The sequence below is a fragment of the Pan paniscus genome, chromosome 9, assembly GCF_029289425.2.
Source record: "Pan paniscus chromosome 9, NHGRI_mPanPan1-v2.0_pri, whole genome shotgun sequence".
Lineage (NCBI taxonomy): Eukaryota > Metazoa > Chordata > Mammalia > Primates > Hominidae > Pan > Pan paniscus.
Genome location: NC_073258.2, coordinates 58,940,954 through 58,958,659, shown reverse-complemented (window position 1 = coordinate 58,958,659; position 17,706 = coordinate 58,940,954). Strand labels below are relative to the sequence as shown.

The window sequence follows — 17,706 nt, the reverse complement described above, 5'->3', positions numbered from 1 at the left end:
ATAAATAAGAAGAGAAAGGCATCACAGAAAGAACAGACCTTCCTCACCCATGCCCTAACCTCCTAGTACTCTGTACCCCTTTTGCTGAATTTATCACAGCCTGACTTGAAATACAAATAACTAGGGCAAGGACATAGACACACACAAGTCCAGGACTAGACCACCTTACATGTGGTAGATGCTGAACAAAAGCTTACCAAAGTAGATGAACAAAGTCAAAGAGGCATAAAAGTGAAGAGGATGTGTGGGGAACAGCAAGAAAACTGATATAGGTACATGTGGTATACATGAGAGAATAGCAAGAAAGAAAGACAGGTTGGAGTTACAGTATGCAATACAGATAGGAATGGAGGCTAAAGAATAGGCTAAAGAATTTTAATTTTTTTTTTTTTTAGGAAATTTAAGTCAGTCCTCAAAAATTCATCTTCATATTCTCAAAGTCCCTACTGTTACCTAAGGCAGCCAGCTGTGTTGGTGAGCACCGATTCCCACTCAATATGGCGTGGCTTACAGTCTTCATTAGGTTCCCGCTCCCAACCAGAATGAGGAATGATCACTTCATCTGTCAAGGCATGCAGTGCATGGTCCACAATCTCCATTTTGATTGAGTCATGGGATGAAAGATTCCACAGGGTTCCTGGAAGAGACAATTCATCAGATGGCTCTTGAGCATTCAAGACAATATGTCTGAAGAACGTCAAAGAGAATCCCCCTATCGTATCACTTCTCAGTCTTCCCCAGTGACCAAATACCTTATAGTAATATTCAAGCTTTGTTTGCGACCCTCACCAAGAAACATATTCTACATTATAGCTCAAAATAAACATACAGATCATGAAACAAACAATGTTTAACTATAAGCAACACTCAGGCTGGGTGTGGTGGCTCACGCCTGTAATCCCAGCACTTTGGGAGGCCAAGGCGGGCGGATCACAAGGTTGGGAGATCAAGACCATCCTGGCTAACACGGTGAAACCCCGTCTCTACTAAAAATACAAAAAATTAGCCGGGCGTGGTGGCGGGCACCTGTAGTCCCAGCTACTCGGGAAGCTGAGGCAGGAGAATGGCGTGAACCCATGAGGCGGAGCTTGCGGTGAGCTGAGATTGTGCCACTGCACTCCAGCCTGGGCGACAGAGCGAGACTCCATCTCAAAAAAAACAAACAAAACAAAACTATAAGCAATGCTCAATGCTCTCCGATCTGTCTATACCAGAGTTTTTCAACCTCAGCACCACTGACATTTTCGGCCAGATGATTCTTTGTTATGAGGAGCTGTCTTGTCTATTGTTGGATGTTTACCAGTACCCCTGGCCTTTACTCACTAGATGCCAGTAGCACTCCCTCTCCCCTGTTCCAAGTTATAACAACCAAAAATATCTCCAACACTGCAAATGTCCAAATGTCCTCAGGGCAGGGCAGGCAAAATGGCCCACAACTGAGAAACAATGGTCTATACTACTTTTTCTTTATTTCTTTCCCTTGGAATGCTGATTATGCTCCACAAAATTTTGTTTTATTCACTAACGGATCACGCAAATAGATCACAACCCGCAATCTGAAAAACTACTGCTCTAAATAAAGCAAGAACCACAAGCTTAAATGTCTATATGGGTCAAGCAGGTGAGTCAAGAGAGGAAGATACTTAAAAGAAATTACAAGCATGTGAAAAAATAGCAGTTGACAGCTCCATGTTTGGGAAACAACTTCCTAAACAGCTGTAGTTGGTCAGATAATAGAATGTGTTGGAGATTAGTGTAAATTAGAGAGCACATGCTCCAATCAGTTCAGACCAAATACTGCTAAGGAAGAAAAGAGATCCATTGTTAACAACTCTTCCACGTTTTTAATAGAAGCCAAGAATCTGGAATTTTAAGTGAAATCTTCTGAATTTTAAACATCAGCAACCAGTTCTTTAAAATTTCAAAAATGCTGTGTGATCCAAACAAATCTGTGAGATGGATTTGACCCACAGCCACCAGTTCACAACCTTTCATCAAAAGTAAAAGGTCTGGAAATCCCTCTAGTTCTCAACATCACTAGAGAGTAACACTGACTTAGCAATTTTCCTTAGGCCTAGAACTCACCGGTAATAACTTCAGTAAGGTCCATATCACGAGCCTTTCGAAGCAATCGCACAAGGGCAGGCACACCATCACAGTTTTTTATGGCAATCTTGTTATCCTGGTCACGTCCAAAAGAGATATTCTTGAGAGCTCCACAGGCTCCAAGGTGCACTTCCTTTTTGGGATGGTCTAACAATCCCACCAGTACTGGGATGCCCTTGAGCTTCCGCACGTCAGTCTTCACCTTGTCATTGCGGTAGCATAAGTGTTGCAGGTATGCAGCTGCATTGGACTTGACAGCATCCAAGCGGAATCCAAGCATGGCGATCACCTCTGGCAGCTCTGGCTGTCTCCAATTAGGAGGTGGAGGCCCTCCTTTGCGCAGGCTATCCAAGCTTGCTAAACTTCCTCGCTCATGCTGGGCCAAAGGAGCCCAATAGTATTGATCCGATGGCACCTCCTCACCAATCATGTCTTCATAGCTCCTGAGAAGTTTTGGAAGAACCAAGAGAATACATCAAGTCATTATGGCTAGCTTCCTGGACATTCCCATTACCCTCATCTGCAAAGGAGGATTAACTGGAGTTTCAGTGTGCTCATCTTATCTCTCCTTTGCATGAATAATATACTGATCAATTTTCCTCAATGGGTTAGTAAAAATAAAAGGTAATAATTTTAAAAACACCTGCAATTTAATTAAAACTACATTTTTTTCTTTGAAGTCTGCAGGCTTAGAAAGTAACAAGCATTCAGGAAAGGCTAATCAAAAAGAAAGAACCAAATCCCTACTACTTATCATTTATTTGAATGATATCTGACAGTTATTAACTTTTCTAGGTAGAGATCAGGATAAACTCTCAGAGAACAGAATTAACCAAAGCAACTGACTCAATGCCACAGAAGTCTGAGAACAGTTCCTTAACCAAACAGGAAATTAGGCATTTACACACAGGAAACAACTGGTAGGATAAGACCTTTAAATACATTTCATATTTAAGCTTCTCCTTATCCTATTTTGGAAATTATAAAAGATGGATTGATAGAGAAAAACTAATAAAGGGCTTCCTGCTACATCACAGGAGGATCTGGCTTTGGTACTGATGAGGTATAAACTTGAAAAGTAATTTTCACAGTCATTCCAAGGTCATGTCTGCTACTCAACAAATGTGTTAAGAGGTAAGATTCCATCCTCCAATTTCTAAAGACAATACCTCCAGCTCTTTCAAAATGAAGGCTATTCACCAACATCACATTTGGGAAGCCCAGCCACTAGGAACAGAGAAAGCAATTGAAAGTAAGAAAAATCAAACCAGGAGACAATTCTTCCTGTTTCAGTACTACCAACAACCACTAGAGGGTGAGTCTGTCACACTATTATTTATTCGTAACTACCAGGAAGGAAGAAACCCATTATCTGTGAGCTCATCTCTTTCTGGCTCCCACAGGAGAGGATAATCTATTGTGTGGAGCTCTCCAAATAAGCCATTGTTTGTTCTACAAAACCACTCCCACTGTCACCAAATACTCAAGGTTGCCCTGAGCAGAAGGCCTGCCTCACAGGTATCAACATCAACTATGCAACAGTGATTCAGATGGACAAAGCATTTAGTAAACCATGACCAAGATGGTCTTAAAATAACACGGAAACAGGACCAGGCATGGTGGCTCACATCTGTAATCCCAGCACTTCGGGAGGCTGCAGTGGGTGGATTACCTGAGGTCAGAAGTTCGAGACCAGCATGGCCAACATGGAAAAATCCCATCTCTACTAAAAATACAAAAATTAGCAGGGCATGGTGGTGGGCACCTGTAATCCCAGCTACTTGGGAGGCAGAGGCAAGAGAATCGCTTGAACCCAAGAGGTGGAGGTTGCAGTGAACTGAGATTGTGCCACTGCACTCCAGCCTAAGTGACAGAGCGAGACTCTATTTCGAAGAAAAAAAAAAAAAGGTCAAGATTAAACCCTTCAAATCAAGAAGGGGGTACTAAAAATGCCCAAACAGCTGGTAAAACAAAATTGGTTGTCTTCTAAACTATTATGCATCACTTTTGCATCCACCCCAACCATAAAAATTTTCTGCTTACTATAAAATTAAGGAAAAGTATTTACTAACATTATAAAATACCATGGAACAAAAAGCCTCCTGGGTATAATACCAGATCGCACCACTGCTCTCCAGCCTGGGTGACAGAGCAAGACTCCATCTCAAAAAAAAAAAAAACACACGGAAACAAAATGAATAGCTTAGATAGCTTAAAAGTAGGCTATTGAGCAGTATGTTAAGATTCCATTTTAGTAGAGGGAAAATAGGATATAGTTACATGTATAATTAAAAAAACTCAAAGGATATGCACCAAAATGTTAACAGTGGTTCTTTATCAATAGGTGGTAATGCTTTTCTGGGTTTTTCAGGCTCCGTATTGAACATGTTTAACCTCTATTATTAATATACAAAATTATATGAACAATTACCATAACCAAAATTTCCAGATAACTCTATCTTATATCCTTTTCTATACAAAGGCAGTGGATTGGACATTCTTTCCTTTGTTTTACAAGAAACAAAGCTGTGCCTGGGAAGACCAAATGACTTGCTTGAGGCTACTTAGCTAGTGGCAAAGGCACAACTAGAACCAAGGTCTCAGGGTTCAGTGCTTTTTCCACTAATCACTGCCTCACTGTTTAAGTTTGACCTTGTATTACTCTTCTAGCCTGGAACAGGAAGCAGCAAATATGCTTGCTAGTCAAGCAGGTTTCCAAGTCCAGTGCTACCCTGGAACAAACCCAAGAACCAGGCCCAAAACTCTATGTGAACTAGCACAACTAGGGACGGCAGAGAATGACCTGGCCACCCACACCCATCTGGGTCCAATCACTCTTTACTAATGAGGAAGTCAGAAAAAGCAGACTTGCAGTAGAGCCAACACCCTGGACAGACTGCTTCAATGAAGGCTGTTATCTACCACTGCTCTAAGTTGCACCAGCCGAGGTCTGGTGCTCCTGTAGGAATAAAAATGAGTCACATGGGAGCTGGATTAGCTATCCAAGACACCTGAAAGGTGAGTGACTCAGTCTTAGATAATGGGGCCTCTACCCCTGGGCCCAGCCCTGTTCACTCTTAACCAAAGCTACCTAATATATGAGGAAAATAAGCACCAAGGCATTTGCTTTAAAAGGTCATGACCCCATATAGAGAAATTCAGCAACAGCTGCTAGGATATCCTTACCATCAAGACAACCGTAAATCATCCCTTGTTTCTTATCATTTCTCTTTACCTGGAAAACACTGTTTCTAATTTATTCTGAAGCAGCATTGGCAGCCCATGGGCCAAACCTGTTTTTGTACACCCCCATAATGCTATTTTTAAAAGATTGTTTGAAAAAAAGAACAACATACGACAATGATACACGGCCTGCAAAGCCTAAAATAGTTCTACGTGGTCCTTTTCAGGGGTCTGTCGACCCCATTCTAAAGCATTCTCTCAAGGCAACAAGGCAAACCATATACCAGTCCAAACATCAATCACTCCTTTTTTCACATCACCAAAGAATCTCCAGGAACAAGTAGTAAAGTCAGAGTAGGCAGGTGCTTAGTGACCTTTCAGAGTGTTGCTAATGTATCCCCTGACCCCCACCCAAGGATGCCACCACAATTTCACTTTACAATCAAATAATAAGACCCTAAGCACAGAATGTCAAGGCCCTTGTGAGGTCAAAGTTTGTTTTTAACTTTGGGATTAAAAACACAAGAAAGTTCTTATACACGTCCTCAACTGTCTCTTTTGGTTCTGAATTCCTAAAACCCTCAACTCTGTTTTGTTTTGGGGTTTTTTTGGCTTTTTTTTTTTTTTTTGAGACAGTCTCATTACGTCACCCAGGCTGGAGTGCAGTGGCAGGATCTCGGCTCACTACAGCCTCTGCCACCCGGGTTCAAGTGATTCTCCTGCCTCAGCCTCCTGAGTAGCTGAGACTACAGGCACGAGCCACCACACCCGGCTAATTTTTGTATTTTTAGTAGAGACAGGGTTTCACTGTGTTAAGCCAGGATGATCTCGATCTCCTGACCTCGTGATCCGCCCAACTCGGCCTCCCAAAGTGCTGGGATTACAAGCGTGAGACACCGTGCCCAACCGACTCTGTTCTTAATACCAAATCAGAAGCTAAAGAAATTCCCAGGAAGAAGTGAGCAAGAATTCCATGGCCCCAGACATCAGAATCCTCTGCCTAACACACCAAAAGGGGGTCACATCTTAGCCAGAAACAGCAAAAACTTCAGCATAGAAGCAGAAGCAAAGTTCACTCTTCAGGACACAGACTAATAACAATCACAAGTTGTTTTCTTTTTTTTCTTTTTTTTTTTTTTTTTGAGGTGGAGTTTCGCTCTTGTTGCCCAGGCTGGAGTGCAATGGCATGATCTTGGCTCACGACAACCTCTGCCTCCCGGGTTCATATGATTCTCCTGCCTCAGCCTCCCGAGTAGCTGAGATTACAGGCATGCACCACTACGCCCAGCTAATTTTGTATTTTTAGTAGAGGCGGGGTTTCTCCATGTTGGTCAGGCTGGTCTTGAACTCCGGACCTCAGGTGATCCACCCACCTCAGTCTCCAAAAGCGCTGGGATTACAGGCGTGAGCCACCGCGCCTGGCCCATATATTCAAATTATAGAAAACAATTTGTGGGCCAGGCGCGGTGGCTCACGCCTGTAATCCCAGCGCTTTTGGAGGCCAAGGCGGGTGGATCACCAGAGGTCGGGAGTTTGAGACCAGCCTGGCCAACATGGTGAAACCCCATCTCTACTAAAAATATAAAAATTAGCCAGGCGTGATGGTGCTTGCCTGTAGTCCCAGCTACTAGGGAGGCTGAGGCACGAGAATCACTTGAACCCGGGAGGCGGAGGTGGCAGTGAGCCAAGATGGCACCCCTGTACTCCAGCATGGGTGAAAGAGCAAGACTCTGTCTCAAAAAAATAAAAAATAAAATTATATTATTTTCATTTAAAAAATTATATATATATTTGTATTATATATATATAGCAAGTCAATACTAAGCCAAGTCAGAAAAGGGAAAAACAGGGTAGCTTTTCACCCCAAAAAAAAGCAGAGGGGAGGAGGCCACGAGTATCTCTGATCCCAAAAAGCTCCTAGAAGTTGAAGGAAAAGCTACCCCTTGTCCCTGGTCTTGGAAAGACCCTTTTCTCTTCCCCTATTCTTGCCTACCTGAGGCGCCGACGAGGGTCAGAGGGTGTCCCAGTCCGACGGGCAGTGCCATAATCAGACATCATACCATAATCCAGGTCATCATAGCCCATACTACGCTGGTCATCCTCTAGCCCATAAGGCTCTGGATGAAAGCGATGCAGATCCACGCTGCTCCCACCTACCCGAACCTGGGGTTGGGGCCCATACACATCCTGTCTACTAGGTGCCCGGTAGCCTTCCATGCTGGGCCTATACCGCTCCTCAATGCGGGTCACCCGGGACAGACTGCCATAGTTATCACTGCCACCTGGATAACCATCTTCATAGTGGCGACTATAACCATCAGGAGGGTAGTGGAAGTTCCTAGGAAGGGTAGCAGTGCCAGCTTGCCCCACATAGGGACCAGGTCCCCCATTGCCATTCTTGCGGAAATCACGACCCAAAGTCTGGATATAGTTGTTAGAAACTGATGAAGCATCCACAGGCAACCCGTCTGGTCCCATAGTGACTGGCTGTACTGTCCGTGTTGTCACAGTCTTCACTACTTTCTTGACCTGCAAGTAGGAAACAAGAAAAAGAAAAACTAATTAAGGAAGTGAGCAATTAAATTCTTTTTTTTTTTTTTTGAGATGGAGTCTTGCACTGTTGCCCTGGCTGGAGTGCAATGGCGTGATCTCGGCTCACCTGCAACCTCTGCCTCCCAGGTTCACGCAATTCTCCTGCCTCAGCCTCCCGAGTAGCTGGTATTACAGGCACACACCACCACACCTGGCTAATTTTTTGTATTTTTAGTAGAGACGGGGTTTCACTATGTTGCCCAGACTGGTCTCAAACTCCTGACCTCGTGATCCGCCCACCTCAGCCTCCCACAGGGCTGGGATTACAAGCGTGACCCACCGCGCCCAGCCATGAACAATTAAATTCTATACCACTCCAAAAGAAACAAACCTTTATATCCCTAGGTCACTTTACCTAGAAATGCCTTAAGGCCTACCATCTATCTTTCTTTCCATCCTATAGGAAGTCCCCAAGCAGGAAAATTGCCCTGACAGTAACTATGCTTATAAGGGAAGCTACTATAGACCTTGATATACCTTCTGTCTTCCCTATCCCATAACATTTTCCCATCTCTTCATCCTTTCTATCTGGCCAGAGATCACTTCATGCAATCAGATCAATAATGGCATATCAGTCCTCCATCTTAATGAAGGGCTTAACCCCTCCCCTAATAGAGAAGAAAAGACCTCTTATCACTTCCAGATCTTACACACGTCTTAGTTTACCGTGGTCTCTGTGCGCCGAGTGGTCCCATCATCTGAGGTCTCCACAGAGACTACAGACATGGCTCCCTCAGGATCCTCCTCCGTGTAGGTCTCCACGATCTGCCCCGGCTCCTGCATCCTGGGGATGGTGCTATATAGAAGGTGACTGTGATCCTATATGCAAAAGAGAAAAGAGAAGAAACTACTATTAAGTGCTATGTATAACAAGCCATCCTAATAAGAAGCATAAGTGGTAACCCTGGAGACAGGGACTCCTCATGCATCTTCTATAGGCCTCAGGATTTTTAGATGGGTGGCTGTCATCTTTTGAACTTGTACAAAAGGACAGTAGACATAATTTCCCAGTTGTAGTCATTTAACAAACATGAACTAACTATAGCCACATCAACATCCAAGTGACAGACAGTAGATTTAACTTCCCAGCTGTGGTCATCTAAGTGAACATGAACTGTGTTAACTGCAGTTTCATCTATATCTGAGTGATCCCTCAAAAGAGCAGCTCACCCAATAAATAAATAACTTTTATTTATTTACTTGAGATAGGGTCTCACTCTATCACCCAAGCTAGAGTGCAGTGGCATGATCATAGCTCACTGGAGTCCCAACCTCCCAGGCTCAAGCAATCTTGCCATTTCAGCCTCCTGAGTAGCTAGAACTACAGGCTCACGCCACCATGCCTGGCTAATTTTATTTTTTTTGTAGAGACAGGGTCTATGTTGCCCAGGCTGGTCTTGAACTCCTGGGCTCAAGCAATCCTCCAGCCTCAGCCTCCCAAAGTGCTGGAATTACAGGAATGAGCAAACCACGCCTGGCCAAAATAAAGAACTTTGTTTTTTTTTTTTTTTTTGAGACAGAGTTTTGCTCTGCCTTGGCCTCCCAAAGTGTTAGATTACAGGCATGAGACACCGTGCCCAGTCTAAAATAAAGAACTTTTTTTTTTTTTTTTTTTTGAGACAGAGTTTTGCTCTTGTTGCCCAGGCTGGAGTACAATGGCATGATCTCAGCTCACCACAATCTCCGCCACCTGGGTTCAAGCAATTCTCCTGCCTCAGCCTCCCGAGTAGCTGGGATTACAGGCATGTGCCACCACGCCTGACTAATTTTGTATTTTCAGTAGAGACGGGGTTTCTCCATGTTGGTCAGGCTGGTCTCCAACTCCCGACCTGAGGTGATCTGCCCACCTCAGCCTCCCAAAGTGCTGGGATTACAGGCATGAGCCACCATGCCTGGCCAAAAATAAAGAACTTTTAAGACAAACCTGAAAATCCCAGTAAGAGCCATCTTTTGACTGGCTTTATGTTACTCTTCAGTTACCGTCTAAAAGGCTCAAGACCAGCCAGATTTTAGGTAGGGTTTTTTGCTGCAAAGTAGAAGCCTACTGTCTCTAGAAAAGAAACTCAGTACTTAGGGATCAAATGGGGTGGCAGTGGGGAGGAGGAATAGTCATAAAGATCAATGGTCATTAAAATTCATTCCAAAACAAAACTGCATATATACTTTGGAGCTCCACTTCTTTGTTTTCGTAAATAAAAGAAACTAATTGACGAGTATGTACAATGTGCCAGGCACCTTACAAGACACAAATATGCTCTTATAGGCTGGGGAAATAAGAAAATATGAATGAAGCAACCCAGGTCTTGAGCCAAAGAATTACCTGGGGTCCGTTGAGTTTCAAATCTGAAAATTTCTGTCTTTCAAGGTCAGCATCGCCCACAAACCGGCCGTTCTGAAACACAGCCCACAAGAAGACAATTCATTTTGTGGCCTTCTTTTGCTCTATCAAATACAAATGATCTTTTTTTCAAACAGGAAAAGGGCTTTCAAGAAGATATGTGTGGCCTGGAGGCCTTGTGTCAGTACTCATAAAAGAACCGTTCACTCTTTAGTCTTAGCACTTTCCTCAAAATTGAAAATCAGGCCTGGAACTCTGGCAGACAGGGTCTCTGGAACATAAGAACGTAAACTCCACGAGGGCAGAGGGTTTTTTGGGATAAGTTTAGTTTAGTCTAGTGCCTTGAACAGTGCCTGGCACATAACAGGTGCTCAAAAACTATTTGCTGAATAAACAGCACAGACCTAGATAATTTCCCTTACATGCAACCTTTTTGGAAAGCCATAAAAATGTAAGGAAAGTTGGAAGGGCTAAGTTGGGGGGTTTCCAAAGAGCTTTATAGTCTCATGAATCTTCATGCAGTACTACCACTGGAAACTCCCATTCCCGGCAGCTTTTTAAAGAAAGAAGCAAGATGGCTATCATGTCCTAATGTAAATAATAGAAATTTAATTAAAGAAAAAAGCAAGAGATACGAGTCTCCCTTTCCAAGTACAAAAACAAGCACCCCAACTCCCCTCAAGAAAACAGAAGGCTCAATATCTTTACCAACAATTATTAGAGCCACAGAATACATTCCAAAATGTCATCCAGAAGTTGCTCTGTCTTAAGCAGCAGGAAATAATCTAATGACATTATACCACATAAAAATGTATTTGCCTGCTCCTCTTCCAGTAGAATAGTGAGATCCAACCACCTTGGGAGACTCTTCCTCCACCCCACTCCCATTACATACAGTGTAATGCTGCAGGGAGAGGAAGTTAAACATTACTTTCAGGAAGAAGGAAGGGTGTGGTTTTACTGCTAAGCAGAAGTTAAAAATAAGAGAGCAACCGCATACTGAATCCTGGAATTCCCCATGACCTCCAAACCTGAGCAGTCCAGCTTTCCCCTTTCAATATAATTTCATCCCTAACTTTCTATTGTAGTTCCTGTAAAAATCCTAGGAACACTGCAAGCATGCTGCCTCCCTCAAATTCCTTGATCCTCCAACTGGAATTCTGTTCTCTCTCAACTGCAAGGCTCCTCAGTATGAGGGACTTTCTCTATCTTAAAAAAAAAAAAAAAAAATTACTCAGCCGGGTGCGGTAGCTCACGCCTGTAATCCCAGCACTTTGGGAGGCCGAGGCAGGTGGATCACGAGGTCAAGAGATCGAGACCATCCTGGCCAACATGGTGAAACCCCATTTCTACTAAAACTACAAAAATTGGCTGGGTGTGGTGGCACACGCCTGTAGTCCCAGCTACTCAGGAGGCTGAGGCAGGAGAATTGCTTGAACCCGGGAGGCGAATGTTGCAGTGAGCCAAGATTGCACCACTGCACTCCTATTTAAATAAATAAATAAAAATTACTCAATGAAAAGGACTATCAGGGCATGAGCACTGTTCTGGTTCCCACTCAGAGATCTCTCGTAAGATGCAATCTATCAGGCAATGTCTACCACACACACACATGCGCGAGTGCGCGTGCACACACACACACACACACACAGAGGAAGACAGACAAAACCTCAGACAGATTACATCACAGCAAAGTCAGACTAGAAAAACCAGAGGAAACACAAGATACTTCTCATTTCTAACACCAACTCTCCCAAGTCACATCACAGAGTCAGCCAACCCAGAGACCACTGGCTCCTGTGGTTATTTGGGTTAAACAGCAGCATGATGCTCCCTCTCCAACTCTAACCAACAGAATTAACAATGACCCCTTCCTCCAACACATGATTTACACAGCCAACAAAAAGAGCACACAAGGACAATATGGAGCAGGAGTACACAATTTATGGATACTGCCACACCTGGGTACAGACTGTTCCCTCAGGGAGACTGAACTAGGGCTGAGAGCACAAGATGCCCAACCATTAAGTGGGCATTTACTTTCCTAATTTTCTGATACCAAGAAAAAAAAATCAGAAAAGAAAAGTAACTTGAGTACAGCTGCAAACTAATCTACCATTACTAGAATTGTAGCCCACCCCAAAAAACCTACTCCAGCAGAACAGGAAGTCAGATGGATGCTTCTAGAGATAGTAACTGCACCCAGCTCAGTCCAGCAGCAATATTCCTTGTCTCTTATCAGCATTTAACACCCCTGGAAAAAAATCCCTGGAAGAACGGGCACTGGACAGCCCATCACCAAAAGGAGAGTAGCTTCCCAAAAAGGATCATAGCCTCTCTGTGACCACGCCAAAGTCCTACCTGCACGTCTGATGGAGAGGGGGGTTACCTGATGCCGGCGGGTGAGTGTGCCGTTGGCCATGAGTGGGTTGGCATCTTGTGGTGAGACCCGGACGCGTTCCAGCTGCGCCGAGACGTGGCGCCGTTCCTCCTCCAGCGCCCGGGTCAGCTTCTCAAACTGGGCCTCTTGTTCCTTCACAGAGGCCAAGATGCTGGCGGTCGACTCCACCTCTGAGTCGTCCATGAAGGTAAGGGGCGGAGCCGCCGCAGGGCAGGGTAAAAAGGAAGGTGAATCACAGAGGAAGGAGAAGGAGGGAGAGAGACCGCCTCACTTCACACTACCGGGAAAGGGTAAGAGAAAGGAGAGAAAAGGTCACAGGTCAGAGAAGACAGATGAATTATTAATCCCAGAGCCAAAGATGCCCTCTCGTGGTTTTACTGCAGTGCAGAAAGCAAGCCACCGCCAAGCCTGGGAGCCCATCACCAGTGTCTGTTCAAGCGGAATCCTTTGCCCACTACGCTTTCTTCAACATCCCACCAGAAATAACTATTGAAAGGAAAGGTGCAATTAAATCTAAGTCTCTACACTGTTAGGAGAGGGAGAATGTGGTGAGGTGCTGTAGTTATGAGATTGGATTCCCTGAAAAAAATCTGCTGGTATCAACTCAATGAAATGTGTAACTCCAATGGTACAGGCAAGCATTCACTATTCTGCAGGGACAAGCCACTTTTAGAGATAATAGGGCAATACAGATCTTACTTAACCTCTCCCACATCTAAACACTAAAACTGCTGAAGTGGCAGCAAATTAAAAAAAAAAAAATTACTATGCTAAACTAAATGCCAATTAAGAAATGAAAAGGCCGGGCGCTGTGGCTTACACCTGTAATCCCAGCACTTTGGGAGGCCGAGGCAGGCGGATCACGAGGTCAGAAGTTCGAGACCAGTCTGGCCAACATAGTGAAACCCTGTCTCTACTAAAAAAATACAAAAAAAGGCCGGGCGTGGTGGCGGGAGCCTGTAATTCCAGCTACTCGGGAGGCTGAGACAGGAGAATGGCGTGAACACGGGAAGTGGAGCTTACAGTGAGCCAAGATCGCGCTATTGCACTCCAGCCTAGGCGACAGTGCAAGACTCCGTCTCAAAAAAAAAAAACAAAACAAAAAAACAACACACACACACACAAAATTAGCCGGGTGTGGTGGCGTACTCCTATAATCCCAGCAACTCGGGAGGCTGAGGCAGGAGAATAGCGCAAATCAGGGAGGCGGAGGTTGCAGTGAGCCAAGATCGCGCCATTGCACTCCAGCTGGGGCGACAGTGCAAGACTCCGTCTCAAAAAAAAAAAAAAAAAAGAAAGAAATGAAGGTAGGTGGCTCACACCTGTAATCCCAGCACTTTACGAGGCCGAGGTCGGTGGATCACTTGAGGTCAGGTTCAGTTGGTCAAGACCAGCCTGGCCAACATGGGGAAACCTTATCTCTACTAAAAACACAAAAATTAGCCAGGCATGGTGGTAGGCACCTGTAATCCCAGCCGAGGCATGAGAATTGCGTGAACCCAGGAGACGGAGGGTGTAGTGAGCCGAGATGGCACCGCTGCACTCCAGGCTGGACAACAGAGTGAGGCTCTGCCTCCAAAACTATAATAATACATTCATAAAAGGGCGTTTCTACTTTCCAAACTATACTACTATAGTTTGTTAAATATTATATTGATGGCAAAACGTGTTCCTTGACTAATGGAGACAACAGAGTAACAGAACCACAAAAAACTCTACGTGTAAAAAAGCACTGTCTTCAGGAAACTTCACCTCCTTGGGAAGTAGGAAAAGGAGTATTAGCCTCAACCTCTGAAAGTGCACCTCACAGTAGTTCATATCCTAACCTCCACACGTCAATGGCTGGAAGTTCCCACATCTCTGTAATCCTGCAGAAACCTCTAACTCAAGCTTGTCCAACCCTTGGCCCGCGGGACGCATGCAGCCCAGGACAGCTTTGAATGCGGCCCAACACAAATTTGTAAACTTTCTTGAAACATTATGAGATTTTTTTTTTTTTGCAATTCTTTTTTAGCTCATTGGCTATCCTTAGTGTACATTATGTATGGCCCAACACAATTCTTCTTCCACTGTAGCCCAGGGAAGCCAAAAGATTGGACGCTCTTGTTTTAAATAGACTATCTTTTTACCCTTTTATTTGTTCTAACTCAGGATAAATATCCAAGTATCTAGAGGGTCTATGTGTGCTATCTATACAATAAAAGATAGTTATATAAAAATGAAGAGTTCTCCATACCATTATATAAACAGGAGGTTTTACAGGCATTAGTGATACTCTGTTGGACTCAATGGGTTTTTTTCTCTCTTATAGCTATGAAAGACTTTATGCCAGTCCAAAATATACAATGTTGAAAGACAGGTTTTGAAATAAATATTCTCCCCAATTCCCACCCTCTCACCAACCCATAAAGAAAAAAGGTATTTAAAAAGATTTTTTTCTGCTATGACATGAAAGGAATAAAAATACATATTTCTTAAAAAGTAAGATTTTTCATTCTTAATAAACATATTTCCATACACACCTGTTAAGAGAAGGTCGCAACTGATTGGTTTAACACAGAGAACAGCCCAGTCTAGATTCAAAAAATCATGGAAGAAGCATCCCAGCCACCACAGCAAGGAGGAAGCAGAAGGAGAGAGCTGCAGAAATATTTGAAGGAAAAATGGGAATGAGAGGAAAATAAAATATACCCAATACATAAAAACCAGAAGAGCAAGGGGCAATATTAGGAATGAAAGGAAGTAATTTAAAATATGACTTGGAATTGCTTAATGTGACAAGTGCCCTTTAGACCTTGTTGTGTTCAGATACCTAGGCCTTGGGTGTCGTTTTCATTAAAACCTGGATTCTACTGTCAAGTGAGAGCTCCTCTACTTGTATTTCCATATATAACCAGGAACAGGTTATAATATGTATAAAAATCCATTTACCCTGTTTCCAGCAACCAAATTGGGGAAAAAGAAAAAAACTGCTGTTGGAATGCCCTTCCCCCTCCCTTCCCACCCCTAAGGCAGAAACCTCAAAGCCCAGTCCCAGCATGCCCACAAAGACATTGAGAAACCAATGCAAAAGTTGTGTGGGGAAGACATGTGGGGACTAGCCTAGGCTGAGCCTTTTGCTTCAGTTCCCTTTCCCACGCTCCCCAGAGCCCCACCAAGCACAAATGCTCGGGCCTGTTTGCCTTAGAGTGTATGCAGAAGTCAGCAAGCAACAGTACCCAAAGGAACTGATAAATAAGTGTCCAATAAACTCCTGAATCAATCCAGTCCCTAAGTTTAAAGAACGTGGTCGCCCTTCCCTAAATTCCTCCTACCCCAGCTCGAAGTTCCCATAATCGCCTATCAACTCTTCTTCCTTTCAGTCCAAAACCCATTGCCACTTTCTCATATTCCCACCCTACATTCCAACAGGCCACTCAAAGGTCTTTCTTGAATAAGCACCCTTATTTAAAAAAAAAAAAAAAAAAAAAGGTGCTCCCCTTTCATCTCTATTTCTTAAGTACTTGCCCTTATCCACTATGTACAATGACCTATGAACCTTCCACACCAAGAGGACTCTGAGCTCAAAAAGAGATTCTTCCAGTTACTGAATTTCAACAGGGTCTGAAGTGCAATTACCACTCCAGCAGCATCCACCCTATAATCTTCTTTGCTAATAAAAGCCCAAATTACTGCTACCACGGGGGATACAGTGACATTCCCTGCTGCAAAGAGAAAGTGTATAGATGGCCATAAATGGCCCTGCAACTTAAATTCAGTGAAGAAGGTTAGGAAGGGAGATAGGAAAAATACTCAGGGCTCTAGGTCAGAAAGCAGTATCTGGAGAAACATTAGCTTCCACCATCTTCACAGCTTTAAAGCTGACCACCTGGCTCTAATTTGGAAAAGAAGACAGCACAATTACACAAAAAGATCAGATTCCTAGGTCTAAAAGCATGGGGAGATACTCTGCCTGAAAAAGGACAGAAGCAGAGGCCATATGGGATAGAACACAACTCAAGAAGACTGGTCCCAGTTCTGGCTCTACTACTACCCAACAATGGCAGTAAACCCTGTCATATTCTCACTTGTAAGATGCCAAATCCATTTGCCCCGTTTCCAGGAACCAAATTGGGGAAAAAGAAAAAAAATTGCTGCTTCCCAGGAGTTAGGAAATTAGCCCGGTCTAACTCAGAGTTGTTGTGAGGATTAGGTGAGACAATGTATGTTATATACAAATGTCAGGTATTAAGTTGTTTCAAAAGTTGGTTTAACACTTCCAATTACATTACTTCACCGTAATGTCTCAGCCTCAAACTATTTTGTGAACTAGTAGATGAAATCAACTGGATCAAAAACATAACTAGGTTCTAAGGAGTGAATGGGCTGGTTTCCCTACTCCTAATCTATTTACTAGAACGTCCCACCTATACCAGTGTTTCTGGGACAAAGGACACTTCTCTAGTGCCTGGAAGTCATCACATCATTACACATCTGTCATAATAAGTTCTTGATTCTGTATTTGAGGCCTTAACAATTTATTACCTTGGAGAAAGGGAATGTGAAACTAATGATTACTGAATGTTTTACATTTACTATCTTGGCAATCCTTACAACAACCCTAAGGAAGTTTTATTGCAAATAAGACTCATGGGTGAAGAAACTACCCAAGGTCTCACAGTTAATAGCAAATTTTGAATTTAAACCCAGGTCTATGCCATTCCAAAGCCTGTGTTCTCTTTCTATGCCATGGTGTCAAGTCCAAATAGAAGTGCAGTCAGTACCAGATGGATGGTCCAGAGCCTCTCCTCTACAACCTTTGAGAGCTTTCTTCTCAACTATCACAGGAAAACAGGGAAAGAAAAGGGTTCTACTTTGTTTTTTTAGGCTCAAGAGTTACCCATAATATCTACATATAAGTGAGAAAACAGAAAAAAAATGGGAGGAAAAGGTATGTATGAGTGGGGAAAGAATGAAGCTGTTAGGCAGGCTACAGTAAATGGTCTCATCGCTTGGAGACTTAAGGAAAAAAGATTCTTCTCCATGCCATATGCATCAAAAAGATCACACTACAAACCTTCAGCTGACTTTGGCAGACAGTCAGGAG

At 43.5% G+C, this 17,706-nt stretch overlaps 1 protein-coding gene across 32 annotated transcripts in view; it reads right to left on the bottom strand.

The window, feature by feature from the left end:
* The window catches only part of CTNND1 (catenin delta 1), a 65,325-nt gene that overhangs the window by 14,181 nt on the left and 33,438 nt on the right, over window positions 1-17,706 (bottom strand). For 10 of the 32 annotated variants that reach the window (XM_055094337.2, XM_055094340.2, XM_003826393.6 and 7 more), the window contains exons 2-8: window positions 15,143-15,260; window positions 12,609-12,897; window positions 10,202-10,273; window positions 8,548-8,700; window positions 7,283-7,818; window positions 2,086-2,549; window positions 454-637 (exon numbers count right to left, since the gene is read on the bottom strand). In XM_055094337.2, coding sequence (XP_054950312.1) covers window positions 454-637; window positions 2,086-2,549; window positions 7,283-7,818; window positions 8,548-8,700; window positions 10,202-10,273; window positions 12,609-12,803 — 1,604 coding nt within the window. In that variant the 5' untranslated portion in view covers window positions 12,804-12,897; window positions 15,143-15,260. The remainder of the gene's footprint in view (window positions 1-453; window positions 638-2,085; window positions 2,550-7,282; window positions 7,819-8,547; window positions 8,701-10,201; window positions 10,274-12,608; window positions 12,898-15,142; window positions 15,261-17,706) is intronic. The other 22 variants (XM_055094348.2, XM_055094349.2, XM_055094347.2 and 19 more) reach the window with 7 other exon arrangements.